This window comes from Melospiza georgiana, chromosome 7 (genome assembly GCF_028018845.1).
Source record: "Melospiza georgiana isolate bMelGeo1 chromosome 7, bMelGeo1.pri, whole genome shotgun sequence".
Lineage (NCBI taxonomy): Eukaryota > Metazoa > Chordata > Aves > Passeriformes > Passerellidae > Melospiza > Melospiza georgiana.
The window spans coordinates 16,723,732-16,744,502 of NC_080436.1; the positions used below are offsets into that span (position 1 = coordinate 16,723,732).

General features: G+C 36.8%; 1 protein-coding gene across 5 annotated transcripts in view; it reads right to left on the bottom strand.

Annotated features, from left to right (window-relative positions):
• Positions 1–20,771, bottom strand: part of NBEAL1 (neurobeachin like 1) — a 79,627-nt gene that overhangs the window by 55,036 nt on the left and 3,820 nt on the right. For all 5 annotated transcript variants that reach the window (XM_058028493.1, XM_058028489.1, XM_058028491.1 and 2 more), the window contains exons 3-7: positions 8,899–8,990; positions 3,645–3,806; positions 2,289–2,370; positions 1,978–2,105; positions 1,048–1,130 (exon numbers count right to left, since the gene is read on the bottom strand). In XM_058028493.1, coding sequence (XP_057884476.1) covers positions 1,048–1,130; positions 1,978–2,105; positions 2,289–2,370; positions 3,645–3,806; positions 8,899–8,990 — 547 coding nt within the window. The remainder of the gene's footprint in view (positions 1–1,047; positions 1,131–1,977; positions 2,106–2,288; positions 2,371–3,644; positions 3,807–8,898; positions 8,991–20,771) is intronic.

The following is a 20,771-nucleotide window of genomic DNA, read 5'->3' on the forward strand; positions in this document are numbered from 1 at the left end:
TTTAGCTCAGTCACATGATAGTGTATTTAAGAGACAGGAGGAACCCCAGGGCAATGCACTGAATGCAGAGCAGAGAACCTACAGATGATATTCCTCAGTAGCAGCCTTTAGAGTGGGTTTCCAGTGCTCTGGTATGTAGATAAGGGCATTTTACTGGCAGCAACAATTTGGTCTTTTTGGCAACTATCCTATTTTTTGTACGCAGCAATGGAATCTCAAAGAACAGGACCTGTGACTCAAACCTAGAAGAATCAAATTCATAAATGCTACCACTCCATGAATATAATCTCTCTCTTATTTTTTTTCAATTAAAACTAGTTAATGGATAGCTGCAAAAAGGGCTGATTTCACTCCTTCACTGCCCCTCCCTCCAGCTTGTTCCTGCTGCTTCAATTCTGTAGGCACCAGCACTTTGCTATGCTCAACTGGCAAACTACCTGGGCATCCCACATTCTTGAGATTTAAGTACAGAATACGGACATGTAAGTTCTTCTCTTCCACACAAACAATCTGTAATCATAAGAACACACGAATTCCAAAGCAGCCATCATGATATTTAATGACTTAACCAGAGAAAATTGTTTCCTAAACTTGAGGCCAAGGAGCATTTCTAGTTGAATGGCAGAGTTTCATTTTTTCTAGTTGTTAAAGCATATTCAGGAGACAGAAGTGCATGAACACTCTCCTACGATAATTTTTCCATGAGTTATCAGTGCAGTTACTACAGGGATCGCATGTGCAATCACTGTGTACCACAATAAAAAGAAAGTTCACAGAACCAACCCTAATAAACAACATTAGGCACTGAAATAAAGTCTAGAAATAAAGAAAAAGGCTTTCAAAGATGAGCAGGGATGACAAAATAGTGATGCTCAAAGCAAAGAAGAAATACAAAAACCAAACAAAGTAACCCACTACATTCAGTCTCAGAAAGCAAGTAAATGACTTGAACATTATCAAGCATGCTTAGGAGAAAGTTACTTGGGCTCACTAAGTTCATTCCTCCACAGAAAACTATATTTTAACAGGATGTTAAGTAATACTTACGGTAAAAAAAAGGGACAAACTCAACAGTGAGGGAAGCTGGTTTATACTTCTGTCTGCTCCTTTCAACTGTACTAAGGAAACGTCTGCAATTACATTAAAAACATACACCAAGGAAATTAGACATGATACCTTTGTTTATTACTTACTTATTAATTTATTACTTATAATGTGAATTTATAATATGACATAGTAGAAAATGCTGCCATAAATCAGGAGTTATCTTTTACCTACAGGATGAAAAAGAATAGTGAAGTAGTATTTCATCCTGAAGACATGACTCACAGCTAATCTCATATTCAGTCTGCACTTAAAAATATTTAACATTTTACAAAATGGTTTAGATAAAAAAATTAAAATTAAAAAAAACAACAATCTCTTATTTAATCCATGCCTGCTGCAACTAAGCCACCAGCTAGAATGCCACACTTGTTAACCAAGCAATTTTAAATGGGCAAAAAACATTATTATGAATTCATTAGGCTGGTGAGAACACACAATCAAATTAAAGGGCTGTAATTCTACTGCTACACTTATAAACTTATTTTCAAAGATATAAAAAGATATAAATTCACATCTACATTGTGAATTTCAATAACTTCTTTTACCCTATTTCAAGCAGGTCTGCCCACCACATTTCTTTTGGCTTCTCTGTTCCCCTAATTTAGAAAAATGGTCAGTTTTTGGAAGGAGAACATAATGTAAGCACCTTCGTGGTGATCAGTTACAACCAATCACCTCTTGATATACCCTCATATTTAATTTTGTTTTAACTTTAGTATTAACAGCAAAAATATTATAATTTTTGAACATTATTTAAGTCACAACCAGTTTGAGAAAGCATACCACGTTTCTGTGATGTGACTCTACTGACTGATGGTTAAAGCTGTCATAAACCAGAGTATTTAGCATCCTGTGCCAGTCCACACATACCCTGCAATTCGCTGCCTCCAGTTCCGATATGGATCATACAGGCTTTCACAGAAAGCCAATGCATGTCTCACAAACTCTTCTATGGGGGTCTGATCCTCCACTTCTTTTTCTTTTGTTTTGCTTTTTAACTGAGGAGAAAAAGAAAGCTATGGTCAGAAAATTTCCAGAAGTTGAAACTTTATCTTGATCTCCCCCAGAACAGTTCTGAGCCTATGAACTGTTCCCCACTATTGCTGAAAGAGCAGATGACATAAAAAGCAGCAGGAGGTATCAGATGGCAGAAATACAGACAGGAATTATTAACCATGTACCTGTTGAATGTACAACGTAGTCATGGTGATAACATGGTTAATGTATGAACACATCCCAATCTCTTCCACATTAGCCAAATTCCTGCAAAGACAACATAAAAACCACAGATTGTACACAGTGTACCATTTGAAGCTAGTTCAAACAATGTTTGTTTTAGCATTCTGTCTATATTCATACAAAAGGATACCAGCATTTCAAAAAATAGTCTCCAAAGGACTGCACATACTTAAATGTTTATTTCTGTCACCATTACAGAGCTCACGAGTTTTCATCTAACAGGAAGAAAGATTCAAGTCACTCTGCTGCAGGCCAATTCCATCTGGAATTTGGGGTTTCAGAGGTTAAGCAAATTCCCAGGACACCCTAAATAGAAAGCTCAGAAATGGCATCTGATAACAAAGACAATAACTTCCCCTTTACTAGTGCATATGCTTTCTAAAACTTTAGGAAACATGTAACCTAGAAACTTTAATTTTCTCACTTTAAATTCCCTGGAGCAAAACAAACACCTAATAAATTACTTTAGAAAATAAAGCAACAACAACTAAGAATTTCTCAGTTTTGATGTTACAAAGATCAGATACCAAAGTGATGACATAGGAGAACTTTTCAGTAAGTAAAGGTGACACTAGTTTGTAGTTCAGAAACACATTACCACCATCCACTCAGAATACTTCACGGTATTTAAACACTGCCAGCTCTTCAAATTGTTTCAGAGGTAAGGTGAGACAAAGTATTCAAAAATGCTGCTTCAAATACTCCTCAGTAAAGGAGATTCTCTATTATATTTTATCCCCTTCCTCTCTCTAACAGCATTTTGCAACAGCAAACTGAAGAAATAGTGAGGAATAGATTTGTGTCAACAGAATTACACTATCAGGCAGAAGTTTCAGAAGGAAATCAACTGCATGAGTAGTGTACTAATAAGTTTCACAAGCTGTTTATGGAATTATAAGCATGTTAAGAATGTGAAACAGTTCTTCCTGTACAATTCTCTCAAGTTATTTCATAGCTACCAGTTGTTAGGGTGCACCTTTTCAAAAGTATTTCTTATACAAGGTACATCATGTCTTGAATTCCCATAGATTTATCTTCTATAGCTACAAAGAATTTAGTGTTTAAACCCCTTCTATTTCTATTGCAAACATTATTGCTAAGATGACTGCATTGCTCCCCTCTCTCTCTTTTATTCTCCCTGCCATTATTCTGAAGATTGTGAGAAGTGTTATTTCTCTGTATCAGCTGGAAGGTATCAAATCACTTATTATGTGTCATTAAAATCTATATTTATAGGCTGCATCAAGATCTCTTAACCAAAACAACAACCTTGTTGAGGTACCAATTAGAGCAAATACCTGCAAAGGATGATAAAGAATTTCACAAGTAAAAGTGACAGAGTTTGCTGCTGCTCTTCCAGGCCATCTGACATTTTCTGGACACACTGTAGCAACTGGAGCCTGAGGACCTGAAGAATGTTATCAGGAAGCAGCGATATTCCTGGTGGAATGTCATCCACCCTAATGAAAAAAGCCAGACACAAAATTGTTAATCATACATGCCAAGCTGCCAATCGATTCCCATGCTCTCATGTGGTGTTCCAGTGAAGTTCTGTGGGAAAGGTCACCCAGCTGACACATCACAAACACTTCCTAATGAGCCACAAGGCAATGTCTGGTGGCAATACATCAGTCTGAGCTTTCTTTTCTCCAGAAATGAACTAGATTTAAAAAAAAAAAAGTTAAAATTCAACAAGTGGCTCCTAAATCCTCCTCCATTCAATGAGCTGCTTTAATTGCCACAAAGAAATTGCATGATCTTCATCAGGTAAAAAGGTGGTCTGGGAAATCCCCAGGGACAGTCACAGAGGAATGAAACATGAGAACAAAACATATTTGGAAGAACATTTTCTACTTTCTACTGAAGATTAAGAGCGTCCAAATAAATGAGATGCCAATTACTGCATAGTTATTGAAGCCCAGTTGGTATTCATCCACAGTGAACCTCATGTTGTTCTTACATAAATTTCAAAAAGCCATACAAAATTATCTCCTGCCTATTGTTTTCTGCAAATTAAAACATTTTTGGAAACACACCACTGAGAACCAAGACATGAAGAAAAGAATAGGATTATTTGTGGTTTAATTTTTTTTTCCAGTGATCCAAAACCAAAGAAGAAAATTACCCAGGAACAACCATAAGGAAACCCATTTCAATAACAGTATAAAACACTACAGAACTGTAAGAACATTTTTTGGGGTGAGAATTGTTTATCCACTGTTGCACATGCTAAAGACAGTTAGCCTTTGGCAGCAGCTATTTAGCCTGGCACATCCTCTTTGAACTCTACATAGGCAAAGGAAGACAGAGGCAAGAGCCTTAGAGCTTACAGAAGCCTCCAACATGGCCAAAGCCAGAGGAAAGCTACAACAAAAAAATTCAGCAAGCTCAAACCCTCACTAATATGCTGCTGTGTACATTGTATCTATGTGAGAAAAACCACAAAAAAGGAGTGTAGAAATGCAGTGACTGACCCTATACAACATGATCTCCATTATTTGACAAAAATGGGGAACAACCCATTGTTCAGCTTCTAATGTTGAAAAGGAAGCCTTTATAGGAGGGAAAATCAGAGGCCCAGTTTAGTAAAACACCTAGACAGGTGTAAATGACAGAAAGCTCCCATATCTTAGAAAACAAATGTTACCTACACTTATACAACTACCTACTTCATTCCCTTGCCCCTTCACACAGTTGTGCAATTTGCTTTTCAGATTGTGGAATTCAGAAATCTCAAGGGATTCAGAGCATTGTAACACAAATTTTAGAGCTGAGGCTCTAAACTGATAGCAACACTAACCACAAAACTGACAGCAACTGGGTTTTTTTATCCAACACAAATGCCAAGAAAGAAATTTTAATTTCTGCGATAGCAACCTCACCCCTCAAGATGCTGGCAGATCCACACTCTCCAGAACTACAAACATGGTTTCTCATAATCTGATAATTCAGATTCTGTATTTCAGATTCTGATAATTCCCTCTCAGTATTAGGAAAACTGTAATTTTTGACAGCTGAAATCATATTTCCAGAAGTTAATTCCCTAAAATGGCCAACAAGTTTTTTTCAGTAAGACCATGAAATGCTTTACAAGAGAGCAAACAACATACCCTTCATGCCTCACATCCCAAAGAATGTTTTCTTTGCAGTAGCTGCCTGTGTTGCACAACCCATGAGAATTTGAGAGAGATGTGTAAGACCAGCATGAGAAATTCTAACTGGCATTACACAAAATTAATACACTATAGAGTACATAAATAAATGTAATTATTTGTAACCAATCAAGCTTGTTTTCACTCCAGACCAAATGACTACTATACCACCAAAAAACCTTAGATTTAAACAAGGATTTAAATTTGTTGACATGTAGTATCAATTTTTCCCGACCAGAGTCATTGTTTAAAGCAAGTACTCTAAAAGGATGGAAAAAAATTAATATGTTACTTGACTGCTGGTACCATACCTCAAAAATATGAGAAAGAACTTGCCATATTTGGGATCCTTTTATTTATCATTTCCTCCATAATGTTAACATGGTCATGCAGCCATACAAACTCTGTCAGGGGTCTGGAAGGGAACTGAACCATCTCCACATCAGAGTCATCTATTCAGCTCAAACACACACTGGGAACTCTCCTCCCCCAGTAGTAAAAACTGCTGTGGCAAACCAGGCTTTACTTTGCAACAATCACCATGCAATCACACAAACCATGTAATCAGCATTCCTACCATGATTTCTGCATCATTTTTATGTGGGTTTGAAGTCAGCAAGTAATAAAATACGGTTTCTATGGTACTTTGCATGAGCTTCCTTTAAGCTCCTTTGCTCAAGATCATGCAAACCAAAGGCAGAAAAAAAGTATGACAAACACTCTGGAGGCCTTTGTTATTTTTAAAACTATTGAATGAAATGACAATTCCTCTCCAGTGAGGAGAAAAAATCCTCACACCAGCTGGTAGAGATATTATCCTTTTTATGGTAAATACATAAGGCACAGATACACGTTTTGAGGGAAATAACAGACAGGTGTGACGGCCTTTTGTGCTCAATGATCAAACCATTAGCATAGCTACATTCACCTTTTCAGCAAAATCAATTACAACATCATCAATGAGCCATTTCACACAGAGTAGAGGCACTAAGAGAGGGGTAGAACTGAAGCTGCATAAGCCTATAAGCTGCATAACTGTATAAGCTCTACTTATACAGTCAAATCATAGCGGGTACACTCACACACTATATTTAGAGGTTTCCTTATTCTGTACTGCTTAGCATCTTCCACATTTCCAAAGCAGACTTCAGGAAATTAGACATTGTAATTTATAGGAAAAAAACCTTATGAGTTAAATCAGCAAGTGACAGCGCCAATTAAGAATCCTCCTTTCAGGAAGGAAAAAACCCAAAACCAAACCTGTAATAGAATCTTTACATTTCTTAACAGGTATTTTCTTGGATGCTAAAAAGCCCCACATATAGTTTATATTGACACAAAATGTCATGCCTGTAGTCCAAAAAGTTAGTTGTGTCCAGAAATCTGTACAAGCCTTCTCCCTAAACATTTTCTCATTATTTCCTGGCATTAGCCCTTCACTACACAAGATCTTGCAAGCATACAGCTGTAAAACACACCAAGATTTATACATGGAAAAAAAGAAAAAACTATTGTTGCAGTTTCTCATTTTAGCTAGCATCACACTTTTTAAAGACCAACAGACAGAATTAGCTGTCTAATAAGGAATCGAGTTAAACAAAAAAAAATAAAGTGAGTCCACAGGGTCCTGTGGCCCCTGGAGTCACTGCAAATCAGCATTTGGCAGTTCCACACTGACCTACTTTTTTTTTTTCATGGGCCCAGTAATACTGTTTTTACAATGTAAAGGTCTGCAATACAAATTGACACAGGCCAAAAAGATGCCACTTTCATATGCCTGATTATATCACAAATGCATGTATGGGCAGAAACTGCAATTCTTCATTAATTCTATTATCTGACCACCATGGGTTTGCTTATTGCAGACATAAAAGCACAGGAAGGATCTGCCTTCATCTCTATGCTGTTTTGATGCTTTTTCTTTGCATCTGTTACACAAATGAGCCTAAATCCACATGGTTCTATTCCTCCAGACTAAGTCACTAATCCTGTCATTAAGCTCAGAAAAACACACATTATTTTTACACTCACTAAAGTCACCATTTATAACAATGAAGATGCTGCTACTGTTCTGCATAACTCAGCTTTATGTTGCTGAAAAAAATCTCAACATGAAAACCATGAACACATACACTAAAAACCACTTAAACTCAGAGTACAAATAAATTTTAAAAACTTCAAATCAAAGTACCAACAGATTTTTATCTTCCAGTGTTCATATTTCAATACTAAATAGTATGTTAAAGATAACCTGTGTCAAAGGACAAACTTTCCTCCTCAACTAAACATAGTAAGATGCATTTTTGACCCCAGAAAGAAACAAATTTTTAGAAAGAGCACAGAATTAAATTGAAGGTCTTGCTTACTGGTAATTCACTATATATTTTGCTCTCATATAGGCATTATGAGGAAAATTTTAATACAAAGAGCTGGGAAGTCCAGGTTTTGTCTGCTGAGATGCAGTTGCAGCATTCTTCCTTTCCTTGTAAGAGTTCAGGCTATCACTTGCACTTCAAACAGGATCTGATCCACAGCCCATTAAAGAATTTCCATTGATTTCAACAGGGCTTGGAATGCAGCCACATGCAAGGAGCACCATTCTGTGCTTTCTAACACCACTGGTGGTATCAGCTATAATACTGACACCAGCTCTCATGAAGTCTGAATCCTTTACATTTGTTTTTTCTTAAAATCCCTAGTTCATCCAAGCACCTCAGAAGCAAGAGAAAACATCCAATGCCTAAGATTTTACTCCTCATTTTCAAAGTTAGACATGAAGACACAATCATGACAACACAGCATACAAATTTAAAATACTAAATATGAAACTCTGAAATTAGGCTCCAATAGACTCATAATTATAAGTGGGAGCTTTTGGTCAGCAACATGAGGGAAGTCAGCAATACTCTTACCCTGAAGTCTTCACAGATGCAAAGAATTCACCCTCAAGTCTATAATTGGTGCATATTTTAATTTTTAAATGCTTTCAGCTAAGATATCCAAATCTTTCATTGAGAATTCCATTCATCTTTAATCTTAAAGCAAACCCTGAAATAAAATTACAAATTCTTTATCTATATCTTGCTTCTCTTCTGTCACTGCTGATCCAGATAGTAAACACTATTCAGAATTATAAGGAACACAAGGAATAACAATTATATTTCTATGAACAAGAGCAAGAAGTACTAATGGCCAATTTCCTAATACAATGCAAATACCAGTATTTGCCTAATTTCATCACTCCCAACACAACCTGACCTTCACATGAATGGGAGTGCCACTTGACAACTTAAAACTTACTTTTGTTTAAAGGCAGCACTGCCATTGAAGAGGACTGGGCTCTCAGCCAGGTCTGTTTCAGGTATCAGGAAAAGATAAACAGGTCTGTAATTCTACATACCTCGTTGGCAGCTTCTCAAAGTCCACATCCAGAAACTGTTCATAGCTAGACACAAAACTATCCAACCAGAGCTTCAGGTAATCTGGGTCTTTCTGTAAGAAGAAAGAGAACATTAGGCAATATTGCACTCAAGGTCATCTATCAACAGCTCTGTAATACTGCCTCAAATAAAAAGTTTCTATTTAATGCATTTCAACTGGGAGAAAGGAGGGAATACACATTTTTTAGAACCAAAAGAAAAAACAAACACCACCACCTGTGCACTTTGAAATTTTCAGGCACATTGTGCTGATGGGACATTGCTGCTCTATTCATTAGTTTATGTCTCCTCTTCCAGGCACCAGTGTCAATCAAAGCATTTTAGCTTTTCCCCTCATAAACAATCGTAGCTTATTCTCCAGAGTCATCCATACCAGCTTTACAAACTTACTAGAACGTGTTCTAGTCTTGATACCACAGATACTAGTAAACAACTCTCCTTATGGCTCATAAAATTAAATAAGAACTCCAAGAGCAATCCTAATCACAAAATAATTTCCTTTTTGCTTCACTCATAGGTCAATATGGCAGATAATAGCAGATTAGAGACAGATGGTGTTCAGAAAACACAATGTAGAAACTATGACTTGTATATTAGATAGCTATTAACAGATTAAAATTATATTTAAGCTTCCTATTTGTTCCTAGTAGAGCACAAAGAGACTGTGTTTGTGACCAGCAGTCCCTCAGGGCTAGCCACTGCCCCAGGAACTAGGACAGATCCTAGACCACTGCAAACACACAGGGAAATGCTCTCAAAATATGCATTTGAGGTAGCCTTACTTCCCAAGTCAAGCTGCTTAATTTTCAAAAACAAGCTGCCAGCCCATAGCTAACATATTCCTTTGCCAGGACTGTTCTTGTTCATTAACACACATGCACATAGTCCATTCTACATCACAAATAATTTTCAAAACAGTTTTTAAAATTTTGCCTGAAGTATTTGAGATTACAAATGATTTCTGAATCCGTTCCATAATTTATAACATTTTGCAGAAGTTGAAAACATTTTTCTTTATCCTTTTTCCTCTTCTGTATCTTCTCCCTTTTGTTTGTTGCCTTTATACTACAACAGATGTTCCCAAACAAGATAATGTTTCCCTGCAGAGTTAAGATTGAAGAGCAAACAGTGAATATCTGTAATAAACACACTCTTTCTGCAGCAATGTCAATGTAAAAGAAAGTGACCAAGAAAGACTAACAGAGTCCTGTCAGTGTAAAATAGCTACCTAAGAAAGAGCCCTCCACGAGGGAAAGAAATCAAACAAAACAAAGTTTTAAAAAACCACACAAACAAAACAAACTAACAACCTCAAAATAAAATAAACACCTAAATCCAGAACCTCAAGTGGTGCAATGCTCTTCCCAGAGCATCTTTTCACAGCATGTACAGGAGTTACAAAGCATGGGAATCCCCTTCTCATTCTAAACCTTTACCCTTCTCTGTGTCCCCAAAAGCCATCCTCAACTCAAGCAAAAAGTGTCACAAACATCCAGACACAATTTACTTCACTATCACTATTAATTATATATAAAATGTGTTCAGGCACTGTGACAACAGGTGCCAAATAAAACCCTCAGCTAGATACATATCTTCTCTGATTATTCACTTCTACTGTCTTGATGGCATTTTCTTATTTATTTTCCCTCATTGTCTTATTTTCCCTTCCTCTGTTTAGTTACTAATCTCTCCCTCCTTCATAATCTTTCTTCTCCTCATCTCTGCTTTTATTCACTTTTCAATTATTTAAGTAATCACTTCCTTTCTTTTTCTGTTAAAATTTTGTCAAAACAGCACTATGTTCTGAAAGTGTAATGTAGCCTTGTTCTCATGTTTAATATACACTGAACTACCAAATGGTTAACTAATCTTAAACACACCTACCAATTGTCCTCAACATGGAATTGCAAAACACAGAATGAAGGAAGCAGTTGAGATAAAGAACAATTTCAAGGTTTCCAAGCTGCTGCTTTAAGCTACAGAGTTTGTTGGATTATCACAAGTAGGTGAACATTTCCCAGGTTCAGACATCAAACATATTGAAAATCAACCCAAAAGTTAGACAAGAGATAAGACTTGCCTAAAAGAATGATTTAGAAGTAGTAGAAGACACTGTCTTCAGACAGCCCAACTTCTCAAAAATGTTCACATGTTCAAAGCTTTAACTTTCTGGCATTTCACAGTAAGTAATTTTAGCTGCAAGCAAACTATTTCACAGGATCATAAAGACAAGAGAAACCAGGATACCATTTTAGTAATTACAACAGAGCTCAGGCTACAAAGGACAAAGCAACTACAGGAAGTAATTAACAGAAATGTTGCCATATCCATGTGTCCATGCCCCTGATGAAAATGGCCATATACAATTGCAAAAACTGAACTGAACAGACTTGTTCCCTGTTGAACAAACTGCTTCTTCGTTGGCATGAGAAGCTCCTCCTTGAAATTCAACAAGAAACACTAGATTCATGTTTCCAAATTAAAATTATTTGTTGACACAACTCAGGCTCATTCCTAATTGCTAACAGTAAACTTGTGTAAAAAACCTGCTTTTCTTGGTTACCATGAAAGAAGATGTTCAAATAACAACACTATCTGACTTAAAATTGCTTTAACAAAAGTCAAGGATGAGAAAAGGGGAAGGGTAGGGCAAAAGACAAAGTTATATTAAATGCCTGCTTGCTCCTTTTTAATGATACAGCCTAAATGAGTTTCAAGCTTCTTTATCTTTGAACTCCAATGCCTTTTCAAAACTATCAGTACAGACTGGGAATAAGAGAGCACTGGCAGACAAAATTTGCAAGAAATAGCACTTATACAGATGGCAAGAGTAAACCACATGTTATGAAACAGCCAGAAGTGTTTGGTTACCTGTAGAGCACACACTGCTCATTTTGCTGTGCCATTAGAACTCTTCCTGCTCCTGGTAAAAACAAGAACTGCTGTGCTGTTTGATTATTCCTGCAGCACACAATTCAACCCAACTCCCTTCATCTCAATTCCCTGCCAGTCAATTAATAATGTAATATTCCAAGTTATTAAAATAATCAGATTTTATATCAAAATACCAGGTAGCGCTACTGGTATGTGCCAGTAGAAAACAGTTTATGCAACAGTTGACTCAGAGTCAAATCTAGAGATTTCCATCACTAACTCAAAACCACTTAAACAAATTTTTTTTTAAAAAATCATGAAGGCAAAAAAGTAAACAAGATCACTTAGCAACATGAGAAACACCAAGAAACAGATCTCCATTATACACCAGCTAACAGAGGCATGCCTCCTTTCCAGAAATGAACAAAAAGACTTGTGAAGCAGGAGTTCATTCCAGGAAAAACTGACAAAATATTTAGCAAATGGGCTACAATTAAAATATTTCATGTAAGTGATGTCAATAATGTTAGAAACAGAAGCTATAAACAGCTTTCTAACTTCAAATCTGGTGCAGGTTTTCTTTTTTCTTTATTAGGTACCAGTCTCCTGTTGAAAGCTCCAAGAAAATTTAGATTTTACTGAAGAACTTTTAGGAAAGGAAACTGAAAATGGTAAATGTTACCCTTGGCAAAGTATATACAAATGTCCTAAACCACAGCTAAATACATACAATCTTTCTGAAGACCTGCCTATGTTAATCAGATGCATTTTACATTCTTCCAAAGCAAAGGTATCATAGTTCAGGACAAACAGTCTTTTTACTGGTTTAATATTCCAAGTTCATAACAAAACCTGGCAGTAGTAACAGTTTTGTTTACACTGTGATTTTATGTACAATGCAATTATCCTACCCAGCATCTTTACCTTGAACTGAACTTTTTCTTGAGGTCAGCTGGTCCCACTTAATCTGGAGTTTAAATTTGATGGAATTAAAAATGAAAAAAAATGTATTTCTGTTAAGTCCTCCCCCCCACTCACCTTTTCAACAATCCTCTATTGTCCCACAACAGAAGTGGTAAACCATATAAAGAGCAGAACACAAATTATCTTAATTTAACATTAATCCATTTGTGTTCTCCAGTGCCAGATCAACTTTCCAAGCCAGTACATGTTGCAATATATCAAATATCTGTGTTACTAGGTGTCAGAAGAGAGCATCCCATGGGATCCATCATGCTACTGAGGGCAACAAATCAATGAACTGCAACCTCAGCTCCACCTGATCCACTGTAAACTGTGAGCTACTACATCACATGTGTGCTCCTCCTAAGGAAGCAGCAAAACCTATGGAATGTATTTCCCCTCTTTGAAAGTTACCCTTTTGTTATCATTCTGCAGACAGGCAGCTGGAGGCTGGATGTCAGAAAACAGCCCCAAATTGTTTTCTGTGGGGCTGGCTGAAGATGCACTTGGAGAGCACAGTTTACAAAGCACTGGATGCTTTGGCAATACACCACAAGGCTAAACTGTGACAAACCAATGTGAGGACTGGTATTCTTTTCCAGCCCCACCACACACACTCTGCACACGTGTCCTCTTAGATCAGCAAGAAATCAAGAAGGACATTTCTGATTGGTGCAGAAGCAGTAAAAGCAGGAAGAAGCTTCTAAATGGTAATAAAATGCCTTTCACCAGTTACAACTTTTCAATTACAAGATAAGAAATGCTGTTTTCTGAAACCTTAAAGTATTCTAAGTTACAAGTCTAAACTTTTCATTTATTTACCTGAAACCTGCCTAGCTTTTCTGCAGGTCAAATTTAAGCAATTTATTTGAATAATAATTCACATATAGAAACTGTATGCCTTAAAACTTCTGGAAGATAACTTCCCCATGGCTTGAACTCCAAAAGGTAAAATAAAACTCAAGTCAGCCATTTCTCTTCATAGTGATAAATGGAAACAAGGCTATCTTAAAGGTGTCATTGTAACAAAAGTCTATGAAAAAACCACTGAAAAATAAAATAAAGAGCCCAGGAATATAAAAGTTCTTTTGTTAATAGCCACAAGTTTGCAGAGGCTAAGCTTAGGCTTCTGAGCTCAGCCCATTGTAATGAAGGCCTTTGAAAGTGCTACAGCAGTCACTCACCTGCACTAATGAAAAATAAGTCCTTTGTGCCTATTAAATCAAATGTAGCTCAGAGCAGCTGAAAGTGAAAATACTTCCTTGTTCCTTCCCTTCCCTGAATACCTCTGGTTTTCATTAGAAAAACAAACAAATAACCCAACCCAGCACAATGACACACCACCCTTCAGGCCTCCATTTTCCCAAGATCCTCTCAGCACAGTAAGAGTTGCCACAGCTCTTTACACTTTAAAAAAAAACAACAAAAAACCAAACACTGCCAGGCCTGAGCAGTGGAGTGTTTCTAACAGGTACTGAAAATAACCTCAAAAACCACTCCAAACCATAACACACTAAACCCATTTCCCATGAAACAGCCAGAGGAGGGTTAGGTTGGGGTTTTTTTTTTCTTTTCCAAATTAGTTAATACAATGCCAGAAAGAAAAAAACATTTGCAATACTGTGACTGTGACTAAATTCTGCCAAGCAATTATCAAGATTCCCATGGAGTGTTCACACTTGCAATTTGGATGTATAAGCTTACATAGGCTCCCAGTTCACCACCTTCAGCACTGAACCATGCCCACAGCCCAGTGAGGATCTCCTCTGGTGCCCTTCAGACAGGCAGGACCTTCTCTAAGGCAATAAAGTGAAAAGAAATCACAGCCAAAATCTACACTAGCTGGGGACAGGCTCTTGTCTTACATACACTGAATTGTCTGGAAATTACAAGAGCCTTTTCTAGTCTCTATGAAAAGTGATTAAATGAATGACAAAAATATTCTAATACACTCTTATTTTTCAATCTATGCAAGATCGTCACAAGAAATGTTTGAACCAGTATAACATTTTTTTATATCCATTAAGAAGTCAGGTAGTACTAATCTTACAGCTAGCTCTCAGTTAAATGAGAACATTTTACACCAAACTGGCACTGAAGTCCTCCCAGCTGAAAGCCTTCAGCCCTGTGCCTGTACAAGTACATTTACCCAAGGCCTCAAACCAACACTGTTTATGTATTTATATAAAGGGTTTATTTTAGATTTAGTATTGACTTCCATTTCTACTAAGGCTTCAGGCAAAGAATGGAAGGGCAAAGCTCAGTAGAATTTTACAGATATGTTCAGGAAGTATTAGTTGCTAAAACAAAAGCTGGATCCACCCGAGGCTCTTGGCAGGGTCACATTCCATGCTCTAAAGGCAAAAATTCCCTGCAGGGCAGTTCAGAGTGCAGCTATCAGACAAGCCCGACTTGTTGGACCAGGCAGTTGTTTGAAGTTGTTAAATTTAACATGCAGCATCAAACAGCCAGCCGGGTCTGACTCCCGTGCTAGCTCTCAGTCAACCTTCAAAGTGGATTTCAGCTTGGAAGCACAACCAAAAAATCTCACTGGCACTGGCATTATCATAAGTAATCCCCATCCCCAAGCATTTTAGTCAAAATAAGAACAATCCTTTGGTGTCAAGGTTGAATTAGACTTACAAAATGTAGCATTAGGAAACTAAACATGAAACATTGCCTTTAGATCACTGCTGAGTTTACTCATCTTTCAATTAATTGAAGTAGTTTGCATAATGCAGAATTGCAGAACACTTCTCAACACTGTTTGAAATAAACTATTCATTTGGGAATTAGAAGATTTGTGTTAAGGGAGCTCTTTCTCTTCATGTTTTCAGACATAAAAGGCTACATTTCCAGCATGAGAACTCCTAGCAGCCTTTACTCTGCAATATGACACAGTGCCTATGCTTTTTGTGAGCTTTTCATATAAAATGTCAAAATTAAACATGAAAAGCTTTGTTATAGCAGCAACACCACAGTTAGAATTAGTAAAAACTTCATGATAAACCATTGGAAATTGGCATAACTGCCTTGATAAATTCAATCAATCAATTCTAATTGACTGGGGAATCACCTTTGGGCTCAACTTTCCATTATAATCAAAATAGTGATTTTTGAATCAGTGGATCCAAAAGCTCCTGGCAAGTAACTATAAATTTCCATTTTCAACATCCACACAAGCATTCTGTTCCATTTCCAGAATTAAAAGCAAAAGGGATGGAGTGGTGATGCTTTGTTTTATAAATGGAAGTTGCAGTGAATCACGACAGAAACCACTATTTTGGGACAAGTTAAAAATTCTCTTTAGCATAGGGATTTATACCAAAATAAGCCTATAGCTGTCAATCACGATAGCATTTAGCTCAAGTTTAGTATTTTTCTTGTCTTCTCAACTTTAGGTCAAGTTTAGTATTTTTCTTCTCTTCTCAAAACAAAAATATTTTTACTCTTCTAGTATTGCCTTAAAGACAATCCAAGCAATTTATTAATTTTCCTTTTTACTTCAGATCTCCAACAAAACTGGAAAAACAAAATGAAAGAATTTTCTTACTAAAATAGAATAAAGCCTCTATTTTTCTTCCTCTTGCCTTTTTTATTGTTGCTGTTGTTTTTCAATGATGATACAATTACAACCGTGTAGCTTGAAACTGGCATGTATCTGATGCCATCCATGCCAATCTAATTAATGTGAATTCAGATTTTAATGTCTTCACATTTGACAGAAAGTTCCACCAGGCAAGCCCCATGTACAAGTCAGTATACCCTATTTCAGCCTTCTGGAGTCCACCACACAGAATATTTACCAGGAACTTACCATACTGTAACAAATTTCATTCTATTAACATTCAATTTTCCCACCAAATTTGGCATTGTGAACCAACTGGAAACTTTATTTTAAGGGAAACAAGAAGCATCCCAAATGATTCAAAGATAACTGAACTAACATGATGCCAAAAGTCTACAGTGTCAAGACTAGCCTAAATTTAATGAAAATTCAAACTCTACCTTATGTAAGACTTGAACTCTTAACTGCTTATAAACTCCAAATTTTGCCACTATCTGACATGAGAAAAAGGCTGAATTTTAGCACCAACACACAAAGTCAGCTTTTGCCCCACTGAGTTTCTAACTTTCAATGTAGTGCAAGAGACAATACAAGTTTATCACAGACAGAAAGGAAGCAGGATGGTGCTACAACAGTAAAACACCAGCCTATTTCACCATATCAACAGCTAAATATTGTCTAGCTATGTGTTCCAGAGACAAGGCTGAGAAATGGAACACAGCTTAGCAAAAAAAGGCTTTGTTTCAAAGACAAAAGCATTTGTTTCAAAGTGTCAAGTGATTATACCAAATTAAACTAAAATCAATTTCTGTATCATTAGCTATGTATTTAACTATTTGGTTTTGCCTCTTCAGTCTCACCTGACCTTACTTAAAATACTGAAGCTGAACTATGCACTGAAGGTATAATTCATGTATAGACTGAAGGGTTATCATTTAAAATCCCCAAATTCACTTTTCAGAAGAACACTTAAAAAAAAAAAAACCTCAAAAACTACAGCATAGCAGAATATGGGTTACTTGCTCAAATTCTGTTTGGCATCCACTGCACTTCTGCTAGTTCAGTTTTTACATGACCAGCACAATTAACTAGAGCCAGATATCTGTAAATAACACACTTCTTTTCTATACCCTGCTTTACTCCCAGGAGCTTTACCCACTCACTATGTATTTAATACCACTTATTCCCATTGCTTACTAAAGGCAAATGTAATCCTCAACCATAAATTGGATTATGCTTTAAAAATCAGAGAATGCATCAACACACACAAACATCTTACCAGCACAGAGAACTCACAGCTAATGTTTAGATTTGCACATACTCGGAGAAGACTGAGATACCAAATTCAAGACAGGGTTTATGAGGAAAATAATCAAATACAGTTTTCATTTCTTGGTGCTCCCTGTCATCTCTCCCACTGCAGCCTCCCATTTAGTAGAAGCTAAATTGGAAAAGTTGGGCTTGAGCAAATTAGTGGGTTTTTTTAAGAAAAAGGGGCTTATTGGTACTGGTGAGATGTACATGTTTTGATGTTTGTTCCCATACTCACATATAATTCTTTCAGCAAGAAAAGCTCAGTAATTAGAGAAGCTCTTCTCTCTCCTACAGCAGCTGTTTAACCTTTCTGAAGCCTGTAAATATTTTAACAGTGTCTACTGACAACATTTGGATTCAGGCCTCAAGCTCCAAAGCTGTTCAATGGGCAGCTAGCAAGCCTTTCTCTCATTTCAGAATCAGCACAAACATACTGCATATTTGAGTTGATTTGGCAATATTCTCTCACCAGGACACACGTCATCTCCAAGGCTGCCCAGCTGGCCAAGTTAAAAGAGCTGTAACTCAGACACACACAACAATGCAGGGTTTGTTAATTTCTCTCTATATTAGAGCATCACATATAGAAGCAGAAGCCTGTGCTCGCAGCTTTGTGATATATCATTCCATTTAAGAGACACTCGACTCTTTCACGTCAATAAAAGCTTGATCTGAATTATTATTTGTTGGCGTGTTCAGAACCGGATGTTTCTTATGGTTCTGTAAAGTGCTGATCCACACACCCATAGACATGTGGAAATTCTAACCTCATGTTGGACTCCACTAAAGCCCTGAATCGTACATCAAATACACCAACAAACCTGAGACTCTACTTTGTCCAGCAGTAGCAGCTACATATATGCACAGCTGCTTGCATGAAAGAATGAGCAAGAGTCATTTCTTCATAGCTTGTAAAATGTTACGGCTCTCTTACATCTTTGCCTGTTTAGATTTATCTGCTGCCTCACTGCAACCTGAAATCTGCATTCTCTGTGTCAGTCTCTGTTCTGTGTCTGAACAACTACCAGCACAAGGTCACCCTTGCCCATAATTAAGGAAGGAAACAGCCACTCCAGAGACTGATGGCTCATACACTGATGTCAGCTATTTATATGAGAAGTTCTATATTTGTAAATATCATAATTATGTTAGTTCTTGGACTAGGAGACAGCTCTTTAAATAGCAGTTAATTCAGAATTAGACCAACTGTTATCTCTATCCATTCTTAGTTCAGCCTCTCGAATAGAGACAAAGATATTTTTGTCACCACATGGCCACAAGTGACATGTTCTTCTACAGGTTACAGTCCCTAGGAACGAAAAAAATTACTTAAAACAATCTACAGAAAAGATATCTTACACAGCAACTCCTTCGAAGACTTCACTGTTTCAGCAGAGGCATGAATTTACATGACAGTGAATTACTAAAAACTACTTTTACTGAGCACTTGGTTTGCTCAAATTCATCTAAGTGTAAGCTGAATAATTCTTTATCAAATTCTAACAAAGGCAACATATAGCAATGTGATCTGCATCACTGACAAGTCAGCAACTGCACAAGAAGGAAGGCAAGGGCAAGCCAAGCCAGATGAGATCACATTTGGGATGCCATGGCCAGTGTTTCACACGGGGCTTACAATTCCATGTCAATGATTATTATGTTCTTGTTGAATTACATGCTTCTCACCACAGCAAAGCACAATTTGGCTAAAGGCACATTTATTTGAGATACAATGTTACAATATCAAATGAGAAGATATTTATAATACAAAGATATCCCTCACTGTGCCAGAGAGAAAACTACAATTGTAGTGTATTATTTCAATACAATCACATTTTGTAAAAACAAATGAGAGGTGCAGTACAAGGTAAGAAAGCACATTTGAGATAACAGTTTATGCACAGGTCTGCTGCTCTTAACACAGCAAGGGATGTGACTGCCTCAGCTCTCTGCATTAGTAAAGACCAGATCATTATGATCAGCTAACACACACAGCCCTGACTGTATCAATGACACCAAGGCTGAACATTCCCTCTTGAAATGAGAAGCACAGGCCCCAAACCGAGTGAAGAACATTCACAGCTTTCCCTTGAAATCGTTGTGTCATCTCACAGGAAAAGGCAGTGTTTAAATGAAATCAGGGCTATATTCAAGACAAGAGTGTAAGAAAAAGCTCAGAATCATTGTAGTATCATGAAAGCTGATGTGAATGTTGCAGTTAAGTGCTTGAATTAATGCCTTTGAAATCCCTTTTGAAGGCAGCTAGGATGTCTCATTTTCACAGATTAGAAAAAAATCTCCATATAAAAGGCTATCTGAACACTTTCTGAATAAAATCCAAAATATCAGAAATCCTGACGTGCTTTATGTCTAAGAGTCTGAAATACCTAACAGAACAACTGGAGGTGAACTACATATACTTAAAATCTTACAGATAGGACAAAGGTTGTATCTCTTTAATTTGAATCTGCAGCAAAAGCTACTTCAGAGGATAATGAAAGAGTAATAAATTTTCTATACTGATATAAAATTGATATCTAATAAAAGGTTAGTCAACCAATACCACAATAGTAATAGCAATATTACCATAGTAATATTGCAGCCACGACAGTCTAATGTTACAAGACAAAACTGGTAGATTAGCTCTGTCACAAACCCAAAGAAGTCACAGACACACATGAAAGCATGTCCTTTTCTTCTACCTCATGGAGCTCTACTCCTGCTGTACACTTACATTAGTAAAGCATTTCCAGCTATCTGCTCTATGTGCACTTCCATAAGGAGTGTTCCATGCTCCTCTGTAGGTTATTGAAGGCTTTTAACTATCAGTCACCTGGAAAAAAATGTTGCTATCTATTTTACACAACTCAATTATCTTAAAATGCTCATTCAAACATTTGGATGAGAAGACAGCAGTTCACATTCATATCAATATTTGAGTAAAGGTGTTGTATATTAACAGTTCACTGAACAGAAAAACATCCCCCAACCACTAAAATCATTTCAAACTGAAAAACATCAGGAAGTTACATCCTTAAAAAGGCACTCTATACAGAAACTTTAACAAATTGAAAAAAAGAAAGAAAAAAAACAAAGCCAACAAAATACTCAAGA